The 21,513-nt window shown below is 41.2% G+C and overlaps 1 protein-coding gene across 2 annotated transcripts in view; it reads left to right on the top strand.

Annotated features, from left to right (window-relative positions):
• The window catches only part of ENDOV (endonuclease V), a 52,841-nt gene extending 42,997 nt beyond the window's left edge, over window positions 1-9,844 (top strand). The window contains exons 8-9 of one of the 2 annotated variants that reach the window (XM_027850238.1): window positions 1,419-1,492; window positions 7,873-9,844. In XM_027850238.1, the coding sequence (XP_027706039.1) occupies window positions 1,419-1,492; window positions 7,873-7,990 (192 nt within the window). In that variant the 3' untranslated portion in view covers window positions 7,991-9,844. Of the gene's footprint in view, window positions 1-1,418; window positions 1,493-7,872 lie in introns of those variants that run through there. The other variant, XM_027850240.1, reaches the window with a different exon arrangement.
• The last annotated feature ends 11,669 nt before the right edge of the window (window positions 9,845-21,513 follow it).

Below are 21,513 nucleotides of genomic sequence, written 5' to 3'. Positions count from 1 at the left end.
TGCAGGGACTGTTTTTGCCTTTCTTTACATTTCTTTTTATCTTTAGCATTTTTAGCATATTGTCTGGCACATAGTGAGAACTTAATGAATGCTGGTTAATTAGGAGGATAGTGCAAAGAAAGGCACATAGGAATGGGTGTACAGTATTTGTAGGTGGTAAATTGGTCAGATGGGCCTGATGAAAACATGGGATTTATTGGGAAATGGTGATATTTCTTAGAGTAAAGGGTAGACAGTGATAGAAAACAGTTGGACCCATGATGGAAACTTCAGGCATCTTTGACTCACTTTTCTTTATTTCCCACATTAAATTAATCACCAAATGCTATCTCTTCTTCCTTGAAAATGTTTCATGTTTCTACATCCTTCCTTAGTATTCCCACTGCAACCACTGTAGTTTAGGTTCTTATCACCCCATGTCTGGTCTCTTGCACTCATTTTTACTTGATCTTCCTGACCACAGTATCTACTTCTAACTGTAGTCCTTCCTGCATATTATTGCCAGGAGAGTCTTCCTAAATAACAGATCTGATCATATCACCAACTTGCTTAAATTTTGTTAGTAGCTCCTAATCATCAACCAAATATAGTCCAAATGCCCTAGCCTGGTCTTCAAGGGCTTGTATGATATGATTCCAACCTTTTTTTCCATCCTTATCTCCCACAGTTCCCCTGCATAAACTCTGTGGTTTAGTCAAATTGTGTGTGCATATCCCTCAAATACACTCCATGTTTTTCTGTCTCATCACCCTTAGTTCTGCCATTCCCTATACCTTCCCCTCATCCATCGTTATTTTCACCTGTGGGAATCCATAGAAGTCCATCTTTTGAGGCTCCACTCAAATGTTTATGAAGCCTTGGGTTTCCCAAATCAGAAACATCCCTCTCTCCTCTAATCTCTCATTGTACTTTTCTCAAGTTTCTTTTATGGCACTTAAAACATTCCTTATACAAGGGTGAATTTAAGAATATCTTTAAAATGCTTTATTTCAAAAGCATGAACAAAAATATTGCCAACTTTATATTTGCAGAAACTATGAGTACTACATGTTCAAACATAAGTATGTAATGTCTGTGAAGAATCATTTTGTCTATTGACTCTTTACTTGTTTTTTAACCCAGCTTAATAGTCAGCACCTGAAGGTGAACACTCTTACAGTATTTATTGCATGAATGGATTAATGGGTGAATAAATGAATGTTGGGGAAAACTAAATTCTCTAGCTCATCTAGTCCCAGATTATACTGTCTTACTTTAATTAATCATCATCGAACATAAAATGAGTCAACATGATAATCTTTTGTTCTTGTGTATCAGGGTTAGGAAAAGACCTGCCCTAGGAAAGAATTCAGAAAATTTGGAATTTCAGCTAGTTCCACCTCTTCTCTACTCTTCTTCAACTTAACCATGTATTGCAGGCAGACATTCGATCCCGAGAATATATCCGGAGGACTATTGAGCTTGCCAACTCACAAGAAGCAGGTCAAGAAAGGTAGGTATATGACATAAATGGGAATATATGTCTAGATCCCTCCTACTCCTGTCCCCCCAAAGGGGAATGACTGTGCTTACCATGTTATGGGGTTAAAGAGCCAGCTAGGGTTAGTGCCCATAAAGCATTTTTTTTTAATAGGTTTGCTTTGCTCCACCTTTCTCCATGGAAGGCTGAGGTTCAGAGTGAGTACTACAAGGGGGAGAGTAGACCAATAGCATGGGAAATTTTAGAATGGACCATGCAACAACAGACTAGCTAACTCCATTGTGAGAATACAAATATTACTGTGGTTGCCAAGGAGAGAGTGAGCAGCTCAGTACACCTCCATAATAGTAGTCAGGCCAACTAAATTAATAGGCCTACACAGTCTAGAGCTAGAAGGGGCTTTAGTAGTTACCTGGTCCAACTCCTTCATTTTACAGATGAGGAAATTGAGACCTAGAAAGGTTAAGTGACTTGTCCTAGGGTATCCAGGTAGTATGTGATAGAGACTGGAGATGTGGATAAAGTCCTCTAACTCAAATCCAATGCTCTTTTCACGATACCATAATGTCTCCTTCCATTGCCAGCAGTGCCCCCAACTTACTGTATGACCTGCTGTATGACCTGCAGATCAGAAGCTTGTCTAGTCTATCCCCCTGTCTTTAAGAGGACTTAACCCTCTTTATCTTCTCTATTTAAAGGTTTCTAGTGCTTAGAGCACCGGCCCTGGATTCAGGAGGACCTGAATTCAAATCTGGCCTCAGACACATAACACTTACTAGCTGTGTGACCCTAGGCAACTCAATCCCATTGCCTAGCCAATAAATAAATAAATGAATGAATGAATGAATGAATGAATAAATAAATAAATAAATAATTCTAGGCAAAGGAGGTTTACTTATTTCCCTAGATAATTTAATCCAAAGCCTTGTTACCTCCTATCTTGTAGTTAATTTTCTCTGCTAAACAATTCCTAAGACAAGGTACTTTGAGGTCCTGAAATGAACAGTACTGTTAAGTTAAAATGATTGCATTCTCATAGTGGGATGCCAGATACAATATTTATAAAAGTAAAATTTAACCCTTCGGGACATTGAGTATCTTCAGAGAAGAGTAGAAGTTTGTGTCCAAATGACTGGGATAAAACCATTGCTCTGGTTTGATGAGATGATAATAATGGACAAGAGAGAAGGCTGAACTTCTCACCTCTTATTTTTCTCCTGATTTTTCTTTTCCTGAGAAGGAGAATAATCCTTAGATGTGAAAGGATAGAGCAAAAATGACTAATAGAGAATTGAAACCAAAGATAAGATGGAAAATAGTAAGAGAGCACCTAGTTGCCCCTTGATGAGTTGACTTTATAAGTCCAAGACAAACTATGTTCCAGAGAGGTGAAAGAACTGGCAGCTGTGATTGTTGAGCCAATGAGCTTACCTATGAGCAATTAATAATTTTCCACTTCCATTTAGATCTGACTTTAGTTGTGTGAAAAATGTCTTCCTGGGTTTGTCTTGGCAGGTAGATTCCCAAATTTTATATTGTCTGCAGTTATTTTAAATGGAATTTCTCTTTCTGTCTTTTTGCTGGCTGGTCTTTGTTGTTAATATATTAATATATAATATATTCATATGCTGATGATTTATGTGGGTTTATTTTATATCCTACAACTTTACTAAAGTTGTTCATTATTTCAAGTAGCTTTTTTAGTTTATTCTCTAGGATTCTCCAACTTTACTGTCATTATCAGCAAAGAGTGATAGCTTTCTTTCCTCATTGCCTATTACAATTCCTTTAGTTTCTTTTTCTTCTCCTATTGCTATAGGTAACCTTTCTAGGACGATATTGAATAATAGTGGTGAAATAATAGTGGTGATAATAGGTATCCTTGCTTCACTCCTGGTCTTATCAGGAAGGCCTCTAGCTTATCCCCATTACGGATAACTCTTGCTGATGGTTTTAGATAGATGCCACTTATCATTTTAAGGAAAGCTCCATTTATTCCTCTACTCTCTAGTGTTTTTAATAGGAATGGGTGCTGTATTTTATCAAAAGCTTTTTCTGCATCTATTGAGATAATCATTTGATTTTATTATGGTCAGTTATGCTGATAATTTCTGTAATATTGAATCAGCCCTTCATTCCTGTTGTAAATCCCACCTGGTCAAAGTATGTGATCCTTGTGATAAATTGCTATAATCTCTTTGCTGGTATTTTATTTAAATTTTTTGCCTCAATATTCATTAGGGAAATTGGTCTATAGTTTTCTTTCTCTATTTTAGCTCTTTCCAGTTTAGGTATCAATACCATGTCTGTGTCATAAAAGGAATTTGATAGGACTTCTTCACCTATTTTTCCAACAATTTGGAATAAATTGTTCTTTAAATGTTTGGTAGAATTTACTTGTGGACCCATCTGGCCCTGGGGATTTTTTTTTAGGGAGTTCATTGATGGCTTGTTCAATTTCTTTTTCTAAGATGGGGTTATTTAAGTATTCTATTTCCTCTTCTGTTAACCTGGGAAATTTCTATTTTTTGGAAATATTCATTGATTTTGCTTTACATTGTCAGATATATTGGCATATAATTGAGCAAAATAGTTCCTAATAGTTGCTTTAATTTCCTTTTCATTGGTGGTGAATTTACCCTTTTCATTTTTGATACTGATAATTTAGTTTTCTTTTTTCTTTTCTTTAAATAAAAATTAACCACTGGTTTATCTATCTTAATGCATTTTTTTTTCATAAAACCAACTCCTAGCTTTATTTATTATCTCAATAGTTTTCTTATTTTCAATTTTATTAATCTCTCCTTTGATTTTTATGATTTCCAATTTGGTATTTAATTGGGGATTTTTATTTTGTTCTTTTTCTAGTTTTTTAGTTACAAGCCCAATTCATTGCTCTGCTCTTTCTTAGACTGTTTTATTGAGGTATGATTTTAGAGATATACAGTTTCCTCTAAGTATTACTTTGGCTTCATCCTATAAATTTTGATATGTTGTCCATTGTTGTCATTCCCTTTAATGAAATTATTGGATTGTTTCTATGATTTGTTCTTTGGATCACTCATTCTTTAGGATTAAATTATTTCATTTCTAATTAATTTTAAGTCTGTCTTTCCAGTGCCCTTTATTGAAGGTAATTTTTATTGCCTTATGATCTGAAAAGGAAGCATTTAATAGTTCTGCCATTCTACCTTTGATTGTGAGATTTTTATGCCCTAAAACGTGGTCAATTTTTGTGTGATGTACCACTGAGAAAAAGGTATATTCTTTTCCCTCCATTCAGTTTTCTCCAGAGGTCTATCATATCTAACTTTTCTAAGATTTTGTTCACCTCCTTAACTTCTTTCTTGTTTATTTTGTGGTTAGATTTATCTATTTCTGAGAAGGAAAAATTGAGGTCTCCCACTAATATAGCTTTACTGTCTATTTACTCCTGTAATTCACTTACCTTCTTTAAGAATTTTGATGCTGTACCACTTGGTGCATATGTTTAGTATTGATATTACTTCATTGTCTATTGTGCCTTTTAGCAAGATGTAGTTTCCTTCTTTACCTCTTTTAATTAGATCTATTTTTGTTTTAGCTTTGTCGGAGATCATGATTGTTACCCCTGTTTTTTTTATTTCATCTGAAGCATAATAGATTTTGCTCTAGCCCCTTACCTTTACTTTGTGTATGTATCTCTCTGCTTCAAGTGTGTTTCTTGTTAAAAAACAAACCAACAAACATATTGTAGGATTCTGGTTTTTAATCCATCTACTGTTAACTTCCATTTTGTGGGTGAGTTTACCCATTCACATTCACAGTTCTGATTACTACCTGTGTATTTCCCTCCATCCTATTTTTCTCCTGTTTATTCTTCTCTCTCTGCTTTCACCCTTTCCCTCCTTACCTGTGTCTTGCTTCTGACCACTGCTTCCTCTAGTCTGTTCTCCCTTCTGTTGTTCTCCCCCCTTTCTTAACTCCTTCCCTTCCTACTTTCCTATAGGGTAAGATGGATTTTTATACCCAACTGGTTATGTGTGCTACTCCCTCTTTGAGCCAATTCTGATGAGAATAAGGTTCAAGTGATGCCCACTGTGCCACTCCCCCATTTCCCTCCACTGTAATAGATCTTTTGTACCTCTTCATATGAGATAATTTACCCCATTCTACCTCTCCCTTCCTTCTGCTCCCAATGTAATACTCTTTTCTTGCTCCTTAATTTTTTTTGGGGGGGAATGATAGCATCCCATCAAAGTCACCTTATACTTGCACCCTCTATGTATATTTCTTCTAACTGCTATAACAGTGATACTGTTCTTGAGAGTTACAAGTATCATCTTCCCTCCCATGTAGGGAAGTAAACAGTTTAGCTTTATTGAATCCCATATGTTTTCTCTTTCCTTTTTACCTTTTTATGCTTCTCTTGAGTCTTGTATTTGAAGATCAAGTTTTTTGTTCAGCTCTGGTGTTTTCCTCAGGAATGCTTGAAAGTCCTCTATTTCATTAAATAATCATTTTTCCCCTGAAGGATTATGCTCAGTTTCACTGAGTAGGCGATTCTTGGTTATAATCCTCGCTCCTTTGCCTTCTAGAATATCCTATTCCATGCCCTCTGATCCTTTAATGTAGAAGCTGCTAAATCCTGTGTAATTCTGACTGTGTCTCCGTGATATATGAATTTTTTTTTACTTTCTGGCTGTTTGCAATATTTTTTTCTTTGACCTTGGAGTTCTGGAATTTGGCTCTAATGTTCCTAGGAGTTTTCATTTTGGGATCTCTTTTAGGAGGTGATTGGTAGATTTTTTTCAATGTCTATTTTAACCTCTGGTTCTAGGATATCAGGACAATTTTCTTTGATATTTATCGTTGGTTTTAGTCCTTTTTCAATCATATTCGACTCTTCATGACCCCATTTGGGGTTTTCGTGGCAAAGATACTAGAGTGATTTGCCATTTCCTTCTCCAGATCATTTTACAGATGAAGAAACTGAGGCTAACAGGGTTAAGTGACTCGTCCAGGGTCACACAACTAGTAACTATTTGGGGCCACATTTGAACTCAGGAAAATGAGCCTTCCTGATTCCAAGCCTGGTGCTCTATCTACTACTATCTAGCTACCACCTGGCTGCCCAGGCTAGATAATAGCTCACCTGAAAAACAACATCTATGGATTGCAAGCTCTACTTGAATCAATTGAGTGTGATAGAACAGCCAAAAAAGCAAATAGGATCTTGGGCTGCTTTGAAAGAGACATTATGTTCAGTCCTAGGAAGGTGGTAACCCTGCTGTCCTCTGCTCTTCTTGATCATCCTCATGTGGAGGGGAGAATAGTGTCTTGGTCTGGGTTCCACCTTTTTGGAATAACATTCAAAAGCTGGAGCATGTCCAGAGGAGGACAACCGAGATGGTAAAGGGCCATAAGGGCATTATGTATAAGATAATAATTAACATTTATCTTGCTTTAAACTGTTGCATAACGCTTTTTTTTATACATGCTCTCATTTAAGGATTAATTGAAGGAACTAAGAATATTTAGCTTGATTTAAAGAAGACCTAGAGGGACATGATAATTATTTCTAATGAAAGGCTTTCATATGCAGGAGGCATTAGATTTGTTCTGCTTGGCTCTAGAAGGTAGAACTAACAGCAATTCTAACGAGGGCAGCTAGGTGGCACAGTGGTTAGAGCACTGGGTTTGGAGTCAGGAAGATCTGAGTTCAAATCCAGCCTCAGATATTTACTAGCTTTGTGACCCTGGGCAAGTCACTTAACCCTTATTTGTTTCAATTCCTCATCTGTTAAATGGGTACACACTAGAAAAGGAAATGGGAAACCACTCCAGTGTCTTTGTCAAGAAAATCCTGGTCACATAGAATTAGACATGACTGAACAACAACTAGTAACTACTAATTTTACTAATTACTAACAAATTTACTAACACAGAGTCTCAGAGGCAGACTTCAGTCCTGTGTAAGAAAAAAATTTCCTAGTAATTATAGTTTATCAAAAAAGTAGAATGAACTGCCTCAGGAAGTAGTGATGAAGACTGAATGACCATTTGTTGGGGGATGTTGTAGAGGGGATTCCTGTTCATGGAAGAATAAGACCAGATGACCTCTGAGGTGCCCTTCAACTCTTGTTCTGTGACTCAGCCACCCCAGGTTGCGCCCATGCTGTGTGTCCCTTCCTTCTCAGTCTAGTCTTGCACCAATCCTGCCTGACAGCTCCTCAGCGCTGAGTAGGGGTTGTCAGTGATACCTTGTTGTTGGCTGGCCTGGTAATGACTGAAACTCTCAAGTTCATTTCTCTTTCCATAAGCACATTGAAAATAACTCCTTGGATGCCTTGGTATGTTGACTGGAGATTACTCTCCAATGTCCTTGTATTCTTTTCTGGCTTTCTTTTCAGGGGTCATGAGAGATTGAGGGAGAAGCGGAGCCCAACTTTATCCCCTCCAAGAGGCTTAGAAGAGTCTGCAGGTGGGGAAAGGCCTCTTGAGAATCCCAGCCCAAGACATCATTCATAGCTGTGTGACCTAGGCACAGGCCTCTGAGACCCTATCATTGGGAACCAAGGATGAAAGGAGAGGAGAGCTGTTGTGGACACTGGAAATTCTGAACATCTCTCTCTGGCAGATATGGTCAAAGGAAAAGGCAGTCCAGTAGGACCGAAACCTGGCTCTCAGGAAAAGTCTTACAAGAACTCAGTACTTCATGTGATTTCAGAACCTTGAATAACCACAGTGAGCTTAGCCTGCCATAATGGAAAGACCCTTTGCACAAGTCAATGTGTCTGGCCCTGTGCTCACCAGACATGACTCAGTGTATGAGTGATTCAGAGCCTTTAAAATAGCCACACCTCACAAGATATAACACAGGCCACCTAACTTGCAGCAGCAGCAATATTTACCATGTAGGTGAGGCTAGTTTCTCCTTAAAAGGTGTTGAAATGGCCCTTGAGGCTTGATTGACTAGGGAACCGAGGTTTGAAAACCATTGTTGTCAAATCCTGGTGGTCTGAATACACAAAGCCAGCACTGGGGGGGGGGGGGGGGAAGCAGCACACAACTGAATCACTTCCCTGTGGTGACCAAGTATAAACCCCTTTTTAAAACTATTTATTAACTGTTGGATAAGTGCAGTCTACTAATTTCATTTTAATTCTAAACTGGAAGCCCCAGTCTGAATCAGGCCCAGCCTACAACACTACACTAACACCATCATGCCTGTGGTCACGCAGCCTTGGGAACAGCCAGTCCATGTGTTCAGCAGAAGACAGATTTCAAGAAGGCAGAGAGCCAGCCTCTCTCTGGAAAATTGTGAGGCTTTTTTCATTTGGAGACAAGAAATGGGACTCACTTTTAAAAGAAAAAGTTCAGATCAAAAATAATGACCCAACTACTGTCTAACCCATTGTTACCTCATAGAGTGGATGACCCATGCCTTCCTGCCTCTTTCCCAGCTCTCTAACACACCATGGACCAGCCCCAACCCATTCCCCAGGCCTGGCCAATCTCTGGCATCTCATAAACACATAGGGGGAGGGGAGAAGGAGAGAGTTACCTAATCACTAGCTCTTGCTGGCTCCAACAGACTGAAAGAGGGTGCCGTGGGTGGGTGGGAAACACACAGAGGGAACTGCACCTGCCAGCAATCTGCTCAGTGAATAAAGTCCTCATCTCTGCTACCTGAGAATGGGTTTTTAGGCACTTAGAGAGGCAGCCAGGCTCAGCTGCCCTGGACAATGGATGGAACAGTTCCTGTTCTACTCAGAATATTAGGGCCAATAACCCCTTGCTTCTTTCACTCGTGACCACATGTATTCTGTTTTCCCTACTTTGCTCCCTCTGGCCCATTACCCAATCCCAGAGTTCTGGCTTCAGAACTTATTTCCACAGCGCAAACTTGGCTTTGCTTTTGTAGTTTTGCTCACTGCTTTCCTAGACCAGATAAACACAAAAACGAATAACCTGCCCTGATGCCTAAAATAGCTGCATCTTGGGGTGGTTTTGTCACCCCAATAGCAAACTAGAAGAACTCATCCAAATGGAGGGTGTGAAGGTGGGGTGTGGAAGCTGGTGAGGCAGAGCCAGAGAAAAAGGGAAAACTCCCCTTGAGTAGCTCAGTGCCAGCAGTTGGTGCCTGTGCTAAGCAACCTACCATCCTTCATGTTAACTGCTTAGCAGAGTGAGGAGCTCTGATCCCCAGAATCAACAGCGCCTGCCCTGCCAGCCTGGAGCTAACAGAGCTTTGGTTTGGTGCAGGGGGATTTGCCAGCACATCCTGCTTCCTAAAGAGCTGAAACTGGTCTGTTTCTCCCATACTCTTTCTAACGCCACGTCCCAGATTTACTCTTAAGAATAACTCTTATGTATTGAGAAGTTTGTGAGTGTGTTTGTTTTGTTAAATTTTGATCTTTGATTTTTCATTCTAACTTCCCGGGGAATGAATGGTTTATGAGTTTCATTTAACAGATGGGGAAACTGAGAACCAGGGAGGAAGACTTGCCTGAGACCCCACATAGAATAGGTGTTGGATCTGGGGTTTTAACTCCCCCTCCAGTGTTCATCTTGCTGTTTTTCTTCCATTTTAAATGAAGTTTAATAAGGAGAAGTGAGCTATTCTGCTGTCTTTAAAAATAAACTCTCCAGGAGACTGGAGAAATGGGAAGAAACAGAAGAAAATGAAGAAGGGAAATTTTGTGTTCAGGGAATGCCACTTGCTGTTCCCCTTTTCTCCTTTTCCCTGGATTTCTCAATCATTCTTTTGTGAAGCCTCTTTGTCAGGTTGCAGGGTGTGGAAGATTGGGATGGAAAAAATGTAAATTTGAAGGGAAGTTTGAGCCTCCCTCCAGGAGTACTATGTCATCTTGCATGTTGAACATGTAAAGTTGCTTTCACACCCCTACCTGGGAACTGGTGACCATTAAAAATGATCAGGAAAAGCATATCTGTTATGTGATTAGAAGTCTGTAGCCTCACAGATGCCCCTAAAACTTCCACCTGGTGAATGGAATAGAATGAGAGGAATTGGGCCTTCCCTTAGACTCCTTTCCTTAGGATTCAGGGGCTTCTTTGTCTAGGGAATCCTGCTCTACTGGAGGCAAGTGCCTCCTGGAGCTTGGGTTCAGATTAAGTCTCACATTTTAACTTCTTATCCTGCCTGGCATCATGTCTTCCAAACCATCTGCAGTGGCATATTCTGCCTTTGGCTTGGTTGCACTCTCCCTTTCTCTCCTCTGTGCTTTCCTTAACCCCACTACCCCACTACTTGTTTCTCCTTTCTTCAATTTTTCCTTTTCTCCTTCCACCATCTTCTTTTGTCTTTTCTCTCCTCACTTCTCCCCTCTACCCTTCTCTATTTCTCCTTTCCCTTTTCTTTCTTTCCTCTAGCTCTCTCCTTCTTCCTTCCTTCTTTTCCTGAGATACTGTAAGTAATCCTAATAGTCAATATTTGAATATCACTTTAGGTTTGAAAAGTGCTGTACATACATATAAAGGTCAGAAATGTCCCAAAAGCTGAGGGCCCTCCAGGTAACAGAAACTACTGTACTTCCCCAAATCAATTTTTCCTCCCAACATTTATAATTCAGATAATGAAACCACTCTATGTGCATAGGATTCACCAAGTTTTGTCTCTCTGCCCTACTAGTTTATCTGAAATCCTGCCAGGCCCTCTACGACTGTCCTTGTCTTCTGAGCCTTGCAAGCCTCCAAGGCCAATCCCCTGATTATTTTCCTAGACCATGAGAGCCTTAGCCTGATCTCTTCCTATTGGATTTGTCTTTTACTTCCTTTCCTACTTCTATGGGACTAGGGCTTAACTAGTGACCTCCCACAATCCACAGCAGAACAGAGAACATGAGTCCCCAACCTCACCTTTTAACTCCTCTGATTCCCTCTTCCAGCTGAGCTCTGGGAAGGCATGGCAGGGTTAAGCTTGTGCTGTTTAGTTCCCAGCCTTGGAACACAGGGAGAAAAACATAGTCACTTGCTATTGCCCCCTGCCATTACCCAATGTCCCTCCTCAACTCCTGCCCCCAAATCCCTGACCAATGATGTCTCTGAATCTGCTCAGTTGAGACATACTTTCTCAGCAATGTTAGAGGCAGGTACTTCCAAATCACTTCAGAGAGGAGGGCAGCCCTATTTCCTTAGCTTTGGGGGTTTGGGTGTGGGGGAGTGGGTAGATATTAAGGCATCTAATCATTTGTTCCTGGCTCTTATGCATTTTAGATTCTAGCCAGAACCCAAAATGTGAAATCTGCTCAGTCCCTGGAACCCAGTAGAACTCCCACCACATTTTAGAGATAAGGAACAATCTCATTTCTTTACCCTGGGTATCCTGTCCCTAGGACCCTTCTTTGTCTGCAGTTTGACTGGGGCTGGGTTAAGAAATCCCATCTCATCCCTGGAGTGGAGTGGGAGGATACCAAGAGGAAGAGAATAATCTTCCCTTTACCACACTCTTTTTGGCCCCTGCATTACTTCTTCCTACCCCAAATGAACAGTCCTATCCAGTTTAACAGACATAGTGCCTGTTACAGGTACAACCCTGATCAGGAATAGTCAGAAGTAGGAGAATCAGCCAACAAGCATTAATTAAACTCTTACTGTGTTCCAGGTACTATGTGAAGTGCCGAGGACCCAAAGACAAGTGAACCAGCTTCTTTGAGGAGCTTATAGTCCAGCCCAGGGAGATATCATACACAGGCAGATATTGTACAAAATAGGTACATCTCCCTTGGTGAGCTCATCAGCTCTTAACAGTTTCAATGATCATCTTTATGCAGATGATTGCCACATCTATGCATTCAGCCCCTACCTCTCCTGACTTCCAGTCTTTAATCATCAACTGATTTTTGGACATTTCTAATTGAATGTCTCAGAGGTATAGCAGAGTCAACATGTCCAAGACACACCTCATTTTCTTTTACCCAAAACCCATGGCTCTTTTTAACTTGCCTTTTTCTATAGAAGACACCACCATTTAGGTGGATTGAATGCTGGACCTGGAGTCAAGAAAGTCCCGAGTTCAAATTCAGCCTCAGACATTTACTACCTGTATGACCTTGGGCAAGTCACCGAACCTGTGTCTGCCTCAGTTTTCTTATATGTAAAATGGGGATAATAGCACCTTTCTAACTAGATGGTGAGGATGAAATGATCTCCCTCTTCCTCTTCCTCTTCCTCCCTCCAAACCTTAAAGTGCTATTGAAGTGCTAACTGGTATTAGTTACCCTTTGAATTCACTTTAACTGACAATAAATAGCAATGTAATAATTATTTAATATGATGTATGCAAATAAAATCAAATTTGAATCAACCAATTTGGGTGCAATCTGTCAGCTTCACCATGAGGTTATTTGCCATTGGCTCATCCATCACACAGGTGAATTGTTTCATTGCATTTGAACAAGAAATGTATAAACTTGAAGTTAATCTTTCTGTGAAAGTTAAAAGTACCGTAACATATTTCTCAACATCATTTATTTTGGTAAGTACAATTAATAAGTCAATCTCCAGTTGAAATAATCTAAGAATTATTGCAGGAACCTGGCATGTAGCCTGTTGGCTTAAGACATTGGGCAGTTGCTACCTGTGTAAGCCGAATTAGGCAAGTTATTTCACTTCTTAGGTCTGTTTCCTCATCTATAAAATGAAGGGGTTGGACTGGATAGCATCTATGATCCCTTGTAACTCGAAATTGATAGTTCAATGCTCCTAGACAGGTTAGGATTGGGATGCAGTAGAGGGTAGTGGGGGAGAGGCCAGCATGTTCTCCTGGCTCTCTCCCTATCTGTTCCTCTGATAATAGATCCTTAAAATGTCCTTCCCTGCCCTAAGACTGACTGTTTCTATGTTCCTTCCTAAGTAATGGGAAAGCAAGGTCTCTCCTTTTCTTAGGGGGCAGACCCTGGTGGAGAGGAATGAGTGAGTTCAGGGGCAGTGTTAGAATGGTGGTTAGGGAAAGAGGGAAGCCTTAGCAAGTGTTCCAGCAGTTGTAGCCTCCACTCATTAAAATAAACAATAGAGAAACTCTGGTGGGTGTGACTGGAATGGACTGAAACTGCTGACTAGTCTCCTTCTCTGAGATTAAAAAAAGGTTTCTTTCTCCTTCCCCTTTTGCTATCAGACATTTTCCATATGATTTCTCTATTGCTTTATCTAATTTATTATTTATTTTACATAAAATTATGTTGGATCATCATTTCTCTGTGATTCACGTCTATATATTATTTTTATACTGGGGTTTTTCAGTGGAGGAAGCCAGTAAATAGCTTGTAATACAGAGGTAAAGAGGCAGAGAGGACAGACCTTCTCTGTCTGTCTGGGGCAACAGAGAAGTATTTTCTTCCCTGCTTCTCCCCTCAGTTTCAGACTAATACAAGTGAGAAAGAATGATAGGGTCTTTAGTTTATAAATAACTCTTATAAGCACTTGAATATCAGAGATAAATGAACCAAATGACTCAGGACCATTTACCCCAGGCAATGGAATAAATGAGTAAGCAAGGGTTTCAGTGACATTTCCAGCCTCTGGATTGAGAAGCAGAGAGACATGGACCAAGGGAAGTTCAGCATCTGTCCTCTATACACACACCTCCCAGTGGGAGTAGAAAGGTATGGTATGAAAAGAATGCCCACATTCTTGGGAAGTCCCCCAAATTCCAAAGGTAGGGGGTGGGGTGGGAAACTATTCAGTAGATCATTTATCAAGCACCTACTATGTGCCAGGCACTGTGTTAAGCACTGGGGGATATAAAAAGAGGCAAAAGACAGTCCTTGTCCTCAAGAAATTCACCATCTAAGAGACAACAAACAGATATGTGTAGGCAAACTATATGTAGGATAAATAGGAACTAATTAAGAGAGAGAAGGTACTAGAGTTAAGAGAGGTCGGGAAAGGCTTCCTGTAGAAAATGAAATTTTCATTGAGACTTAAAGGAAGCCAGGGAAGGCAGGAGGCAGAAATGAGGAAGGAGAGCGTTCCAGTCAGAGAAAATGCCCAGACTGGGAGAGGCAGTATCTTGTTTGTGGAATAGCAAGGAGATGGACTATCGCTGGATGGAAGCATGAGGAGTAAGGTATAAGAAGACTGGAGCAGCTAGGTTACGAAGAGCTTAAAACTCTAGGGGATTTTGTATTTGATCCTGGAGGTGATAAGGAGTCAATAGGATTTATTGAGTGGGGTAGGAGTGGGGTACATGGCCAGACCTGCTCTTTAAGAAATCACTTAAGGCTGAAGGGAGAATAGATTGGAGTGGGGAGAGGCTTGAGGCAGTCCAGTCCACCAGCAGGCTATTGCAATAGGCCAGGGGTGAGGTGATGAGAGCCTGCCCTAGAAGGATAGCAGTGTCAGAGGACAGAGTTGGATGAAATCAAAAGAGGTTCCAAGGTGAAGTCAACAAGCCTTGGCAAATAGCTTGGATGGGGCAGGGAGTGTGTGTGTGTGTGTTGGGGGGAAGTGAGGAATCCAGGATGACTCCTAGATGATGAGCCAGAGGAACCAGGAGGATGCTGCTGCCCTCTGTAGTAATAGGGTATTTAGGCCAGGGGTGGGGGGAGGAGGCTTTAGAGGAAAAGAAAATGAGTTCTGCTTTGGAGATGAGTATAAGACATCCAATCTGAGATTTCTGAAAGGATATTGGAGATGCCTCACAGCACCATCTGCTGTCTACATTTGTTACCGGAGAGGGTTCAATTGTGGGGGGGAGGGGAGTAATAGGGAGGTGGTAATCAAAAAAGCTTATTTTAAAAAATAAAATTAAGAATAAAATTAAAAAATAAAAAATAAAATTAAAATTAAGAATAAAATTAAAATTAATTTAAAAAATATAATTTACTTGCTAGGTACAGTTTGAAGATATCTAGAACTGAAATCAGGGGTTACTTTTAGTCTTCTCTCCCTCTCTCTAGCACACTGGGAGATTAATAGGAATTTAGTCTAATTGGCTTATATGCTGAGCAGGTGAAATCTTGACTTGCTGGAGGTTAAAGTGGGATGAAAAGGGAAGGAAGGGAGGAGGGGTTTGCAGAGGCAGGCATCTTCTAAAGCCGTCATCTCCCTGATTCCTAATCCATTCTCAGCACGGATATCCTGTGCCACCCCCATAGAGAGCCACTTGGCTAGTGAAGCATCAGAGCACTGTCTGTCCCATGATCTCTTCAGGGCTTCTTGGAGCAGAGTGTCAGAGCCTGATCTCTCAGCTGGAAATCTGGTAATTAAAAGGAAAGAAAATTAATTGTTCCTTCAAGACCTAACCCTTCTTAGATAACCCCTTTCAGGCTCAGTTGTTTTTTTCCCCCTCTAACATGCATTTATGTCCTGTGAAACTGTCTGGAAGGAGGAACTCCAAGCAAGCTGACTAGCACACCTTTTCCCCAATCCTGCAGCCCTCCCCTCTTAAAGCCTAACACCCACTCTGAATGGGTCTGTCAAGACCCCACTCACTAGGGTTGTGAATACCCATAAGTGCTGTGCTATCTTTGCACCTTCCCATAAAGTCTCTCTTTAAAAAGGCTGTGATGATTTCTATCTCTCAAAGACCACAGACTGTGTAGGCCCCCTAGTGCGAAAAATCATCCTAGAGACACTTAATAATTCAAGTAAGATCAAAATAAATCTTCTCTGCCCTGGGCCTGTTTCTATATCACTTACCCCACTGTTGTTCATACTCTCCCCTGCGGACCTCAAGCTGCCCCACAATTCACTACCTTATTAGTGCCTTCTTTCCTTCCCTCCTTTCCTTTCTCCCTTCCTTTCTCCCTTCCTTTCTCCCTTCCTTTCTCCCTTTCTTTCTCCCCTCCCTCTCTTCCTTCCTTCCTTCCATCCATCACCAGGAAGTAGGACTGGTTTAAAGATGTTTAGGGGTAAACGTGAAACTCAGACAAGGTCAGTAGTTTGCCTTTTGGTCACATAGCCAACACACAGCTGCAGTCAGATCAGCGAGATACACTTGTAGTCTGCCTGTGACATCTGGTGGGTGCCTCACGTGACACTTGGGGCACTGCAGTAGTCAAGCAGGCTACCTTGACTTACCTTCTTCCTCAGCCCCACAGAAGGGCCAGCTGAGCATCACTGAGTTAACCTGACAGGATAGGTAATATCTGCTTTGTCCACCAGGAGGCACTATACTCAAGCCACAGCCGAGTGGTTTCATCTGTCTCTGGTGTGCTTGAGCACACTATTGCACTTACACAAGCCTTTTACCCCACCAAGCTGTAGGGCCCCACACAGTTTAAAAAGCCCACGTTAGCTACGTTCTGCATTTTAGGCTTGATTTTGAGACAAAATATTGTGCAGCATTGTTTGGTAATTTTTTTGGTGTAGGGAATTCCCAGCAAGTAAATTACGCCTACGGATGCAGGTCGACAATCATCTTCCAATTCATAATCTTAGAGAACTGCCTAGTCCCTAGGACAAGAAGAGGTCAAGTGGTTTGCCCAGGGTCACTCCTACAGTATTTGCCAGAGAAGATACTTGAACCTAGGTCATTTTGATTCTGAGGGTAGAGTTTACCATGTTGCCCTTTGGGAAGATTGAAATAGGAAAATAATAGAAAAATCTCGGGCTCTACCTCATCCTGCATCTGGATTCTCCCTTCTCTCAGTCTGGGCCCCCCCCCCCCCCCGTTTACAAGACTCAAGCAAATAGTTTATTGTACATGTATGTTTGTTTGTTTTTTAAAGAGGAAAGAAATGTAATGGGAGATTGACCAATAAACCCAGTCCTTACGAACCCATGCAGAGTGCTCAGCTGAATCTCCATGTGGACTTTGGAGCAGAAGCAGACACTCTGTAAACCAGTTCTGGTGCCCTAACTATGGGGTAAAAGAAAGTTCTTTGATTACCTATAGCTTTATAGCCAGAACTGGGTGCACTCAAAAGTTACTAGTAGACAATAGCCTGCCCCTTCTCTTGTTTTGACGGTTCCTTGCCTGGCAGTGCTCCAGTGACAGAAAAGAGTCAAATGGGCTTTTTCTATCGGAGGCCCACCCACATGCAGTCTGAGAATAGGGAGCTCAGCATTTGTTCTTTCATTTTAGCTTGAAGGAGGTAGCAGGCAATGGCCTTGTGAATTCTGAAAGATCAGAAGAGCAAGCCGCCAAGAGGTCTGGAAATAGAGTCTTTGCCAGGTTTGGCAGCCAGTGCAGCATCAATGCCTCAAGGAGAGAGGAGGCATCTTCAGGACCCAGCCCAGGGTAGCTGAGGCAAGCACCCAGAAGCAATATCGCACTGGGAGGTGAACTTGGTGGGAACAAGGATGTAGAAAGTGAGTTCAATCTAGGCCCACTCTCCCAATACTGTTACAGGAGAAAATGTGCCCCTGAAGTGTTAGGGTGAAATGTTTGTACTTCTGTTCTTGCCAAATCTTTGCAGTAATACTTATAATAATAATAATAATAATAATTAACAATTATATGGTGCTTACGATGTGCCAGGCACTCAGCTAAGCATTTTACAATTATTATTTCATTTGATCCTCATGATAACCCTGGGAGATGGGTGCTATTATCATCCTCATTTTACAGATGAGGAAACTGAGGTATAGATTAAGTGACTTGTCCAGGGTCACACAGCTAGGAAGTATCTGAGGCTGAATTTGAACTTAGGTCTTCCTGACTCCAGGCCTGTTTTTCTATCCACTGAGTCACCTAGCTGCCCCATAAATACCCTTTTATGAAAGCTAATTGATATTAGTTGGTTAAAAAGAACCAGGGCACAGGTAGTTAATCACACCAGAGTGGGAAATCAAGCTGATAGCATCAGAAAAAGATACCCCAGCCCCTCACTGGTATTGGTAAAACCCTGAGGGAGTGAAGTAATAAGCCTTGTTCTGGAAGAGTAAGGCCAGAGTACTCACTACAGAAATAATAATTATGGAGCTGTGCTTGTATTATATTTCAGCCATCTCTCAACTCCTCCCAAATACCCTCAGGCTGTTGGAAGGTGATAAGTGGAAAGGTGTGTGTGTGTGTGTGTGTGTGTGTGTGTGTGTGTGTGTGTGTGTGTCCTGGACTCTAACCCCAGATGGGAGAAAGGTCTCTCTCCCCATCTCTTGCTCAGTACTCCTCTTTGTTCCATGAGGGCCAGACAGGTGCTGGCACTCTGGAATTCCCCTCGGCAATGCTGATCCCCATAATTTCAGCAGCTTTCATCTCTTTTCCATGTCTGAGAGAAGCACACTGATCTCCCAGCAGTACTTGAGATCACTGCAGGTGAAGGCTAAAGTCCACATCCTGAGAAATTCGATTCCTCAAACCTGCAGCCCATGTGACAAGTAGGCAGCTTCAGCTTCCTGTGCCGAGTGGCTGATGGGGAGTGTCTCAAGGGCAAAAAAGGAAGGAAAGGCAGAGAGGAAAGGCATATATATGTGCCCACACACAAAGTCTCAACCTCTCCTGTCCACTCACACAGCTTTGTTCCTGTTGGGAACAAATGCTTGGCACAGCCTTGTTTCCAAAGGCTTCATGATTCATTTTCCCAGTGGGGCCCACCAAGACTCTTCCCATTTTCACAAAGATGAAAAGCATTGCAGAGACCCACTATACTGGCTTTCCCCCAAATCCCATCAGTTCAATGCGACAAACATTCATTAAGCACCTGCTTTGTACATGATACTATTAAATACTTTGAATATAAAGACAAAAATGCAGTATTCCTTGTCCTCATAGCTTGGAAGGGAATATAACATATAAATAAATAAATAGAAAGTATATGTAGCATCCCATCTAGGGCCATTCCCCCAATTTGCAATCATACTCAAGGTTTGGGGTTCCTAGAGGGTAGCTGTTACTGCTCTTTTCTCAGGATTTTAAGGATGATCTTAATGAGTTTTGCTTCTAACACTGTAGTTCCTGAGTCCCTACTAGTGTGCTCCCTATTAACAATCAACCAGGAAGCTCAATTAGTTTTATAAAAGGTATTTACTTTAGAGGGTAGACTAAGAACAATTGGTAAAAAACATTCCCCCCAAATCCTATGTGCATTCTCTCACAAATGCACAGAGTCAGCGGGGAGGGTAGGAATAAATAATGACTACAATGGTAGTGAAGCACACATGTAGAGAACATGTGTGGCAAAGGGATAATTCGTAACTCCTGGCTCTGGAAGTCCTTTCTCCCTTCATGGAATCCTTATGTAGCTCTCCTTGGTTATAGCTCTGTGCCTGCCTCTGAGGCTCTGTCCCCTATACAGTCTCTCCTTCATGATTTCTCTCTGAACTCATCTATCCTTGGAATATTTCTCTGTTCATAATTCAGATGATTCCTCTGCCATTAGCCAGTGCCATGCCAGTGGATGATACCACAGTCACAGCTGCAGACATTCAGACCTTTCAAAACCCACAAGGTCACTGCCTGGGCACTTCTGTCTTTGAATACCTATTTGCCTATTATTAGGAAAAGATAAATACAAAGAAACAGAGACAGCCATGTGATCACAGCTGCCATGGCTGAGTGGGAGACAGGGTAGCTGCTCTTCCCCCACTCTGTTCTCAGGAGATAGCTCACTCACAGTCAAAAAAGAAAGAGACTAATGGAGGGGCAGGTCATGCCTTTTGTACAACTACTCAGTTTCAGCTCAGTAATCCCCAAATCATCAGTTCTTGCAGCTCAGGAACCAAATGGAGGATGCTTTGTCATCACATAGTTCAAACTCCTCAGTCACACACACACAAACACACACACACACACACACACACACACACACATACACACACACACAGAGTCCCTAAAGTCCCACCTGGTGAATTAGCACCAGGCAGCAAATATCTGCTCATGCTCTGCATAACTCAGCAGGAAGGGTAATGCTCAATGCCTCTGTCACATACAAACAAATCATACAAAATACTTTTGAGAGGAAAGGATAGTTACCCTATATCTCCCATCCTCTTTTCAGTGAAACTCCTCGAAAAAGTCATCTATCCTCAGTGACTCCATGTCCTGTCCTGTCCTGTTCTGTTCTCTAACTTTTGTCTGAACACTCTACAGTCTGACTGTTGACCTTTTCATTCAACTGAAACTGCTCTCTTCAAACTAAGCCATGGTTTCTCAATCGCCTAATCTAACAGACATTGTCTCATCTCTTCCTGGATACTCTCTCCTGAGCTCCATTCCCATATTGCCAGCTGCCTGTAAGACATTTTAAAACTGTATTTTTCATAGTCATTTCAAACTCTACATACTCAAAACAGAACTCATTATCTTACTCCTCAAAACCATTCCTCTATTACTGTTGAGGGCACCACCATCCTCCCACTCACCAAGTTTTGAAACCTTGGTGTCATCCTTGATTACTCACTCTCACCCATCCAACATAGCTAATAAGTTGCTACATTTTGTCATTTCTACCTTTACAACATCTCTTATATATGCCCCCTTCTTTCCAGTCATCATCCTAGTACATGCCCATATCACATCTCTTATATTATTGTCTTCTAATTGGTTTTCTTCCTCCTATCTTTCCCTGCTGTAATCTATGCTCTGATTAGCTGCCAAAGTGATTTTCTAAAGTATAGTTATGTTCATGTAACCCTTACACTCCCCTCCGCCTCAAAAAAAATCTCCAGTGCCTCTCACTTATAGAATCAACTATGAAGTCCTGTTTGACATTTAAACATTCTTCACAATATGATACCTTCCTAGTTTTTGAGTGTTTTTCCAGTTTGTTCCCCTCTATTCGTTCTGTGATTCCACCATACTGGTCTTCTCACTGTTCTTCACACAGGACACTGTCTTTGTCTTGGCTGTCTCCCATGCCTGGAATGCTCTACATCCTTACCTCTTCTTCTAGAATACCATGGCTTCCTTCAAGACTCAGCTCAAATGTCACTTTTTGCAGGCTTTTCTCAGATCAACCAGCTACTAGATCCTTCTTCTTTAAGGCCATCTTCCATCTATTCTCTATTTCTAAGTATCAGTTTATGTGTATGTTATCTCCCCTATTTGAACGTAAGTTATTTGAGAGCAGGGATCAGTTTTTGTCTTTTTATCTTTTATCCCCAATAATTACACTACTGATTTCTTGATTTGATTCTAGACAAAAGGT

Source organism: Vombatus ursinus, unplaced genomic scaffold (assembly GCF_900497805.2).
Source record: "Vombatus ursinus unplaced genomic scaffold, bare-nosed wombat genome assembly UNPS02008996.1, whole genome shotgun sequence".
Lineage (NCBI taxonomy): Eukaryota > Metazoa > Chordata > Mammalia > Diprotodontia > Vombatidae > Vombatus > Vombatus ursinus.
The sequence above is the reverse complement of the archived record's forward strand: the minus strand, read 5'-3'. Positions and strand labels throughout refer to the sequence as shown.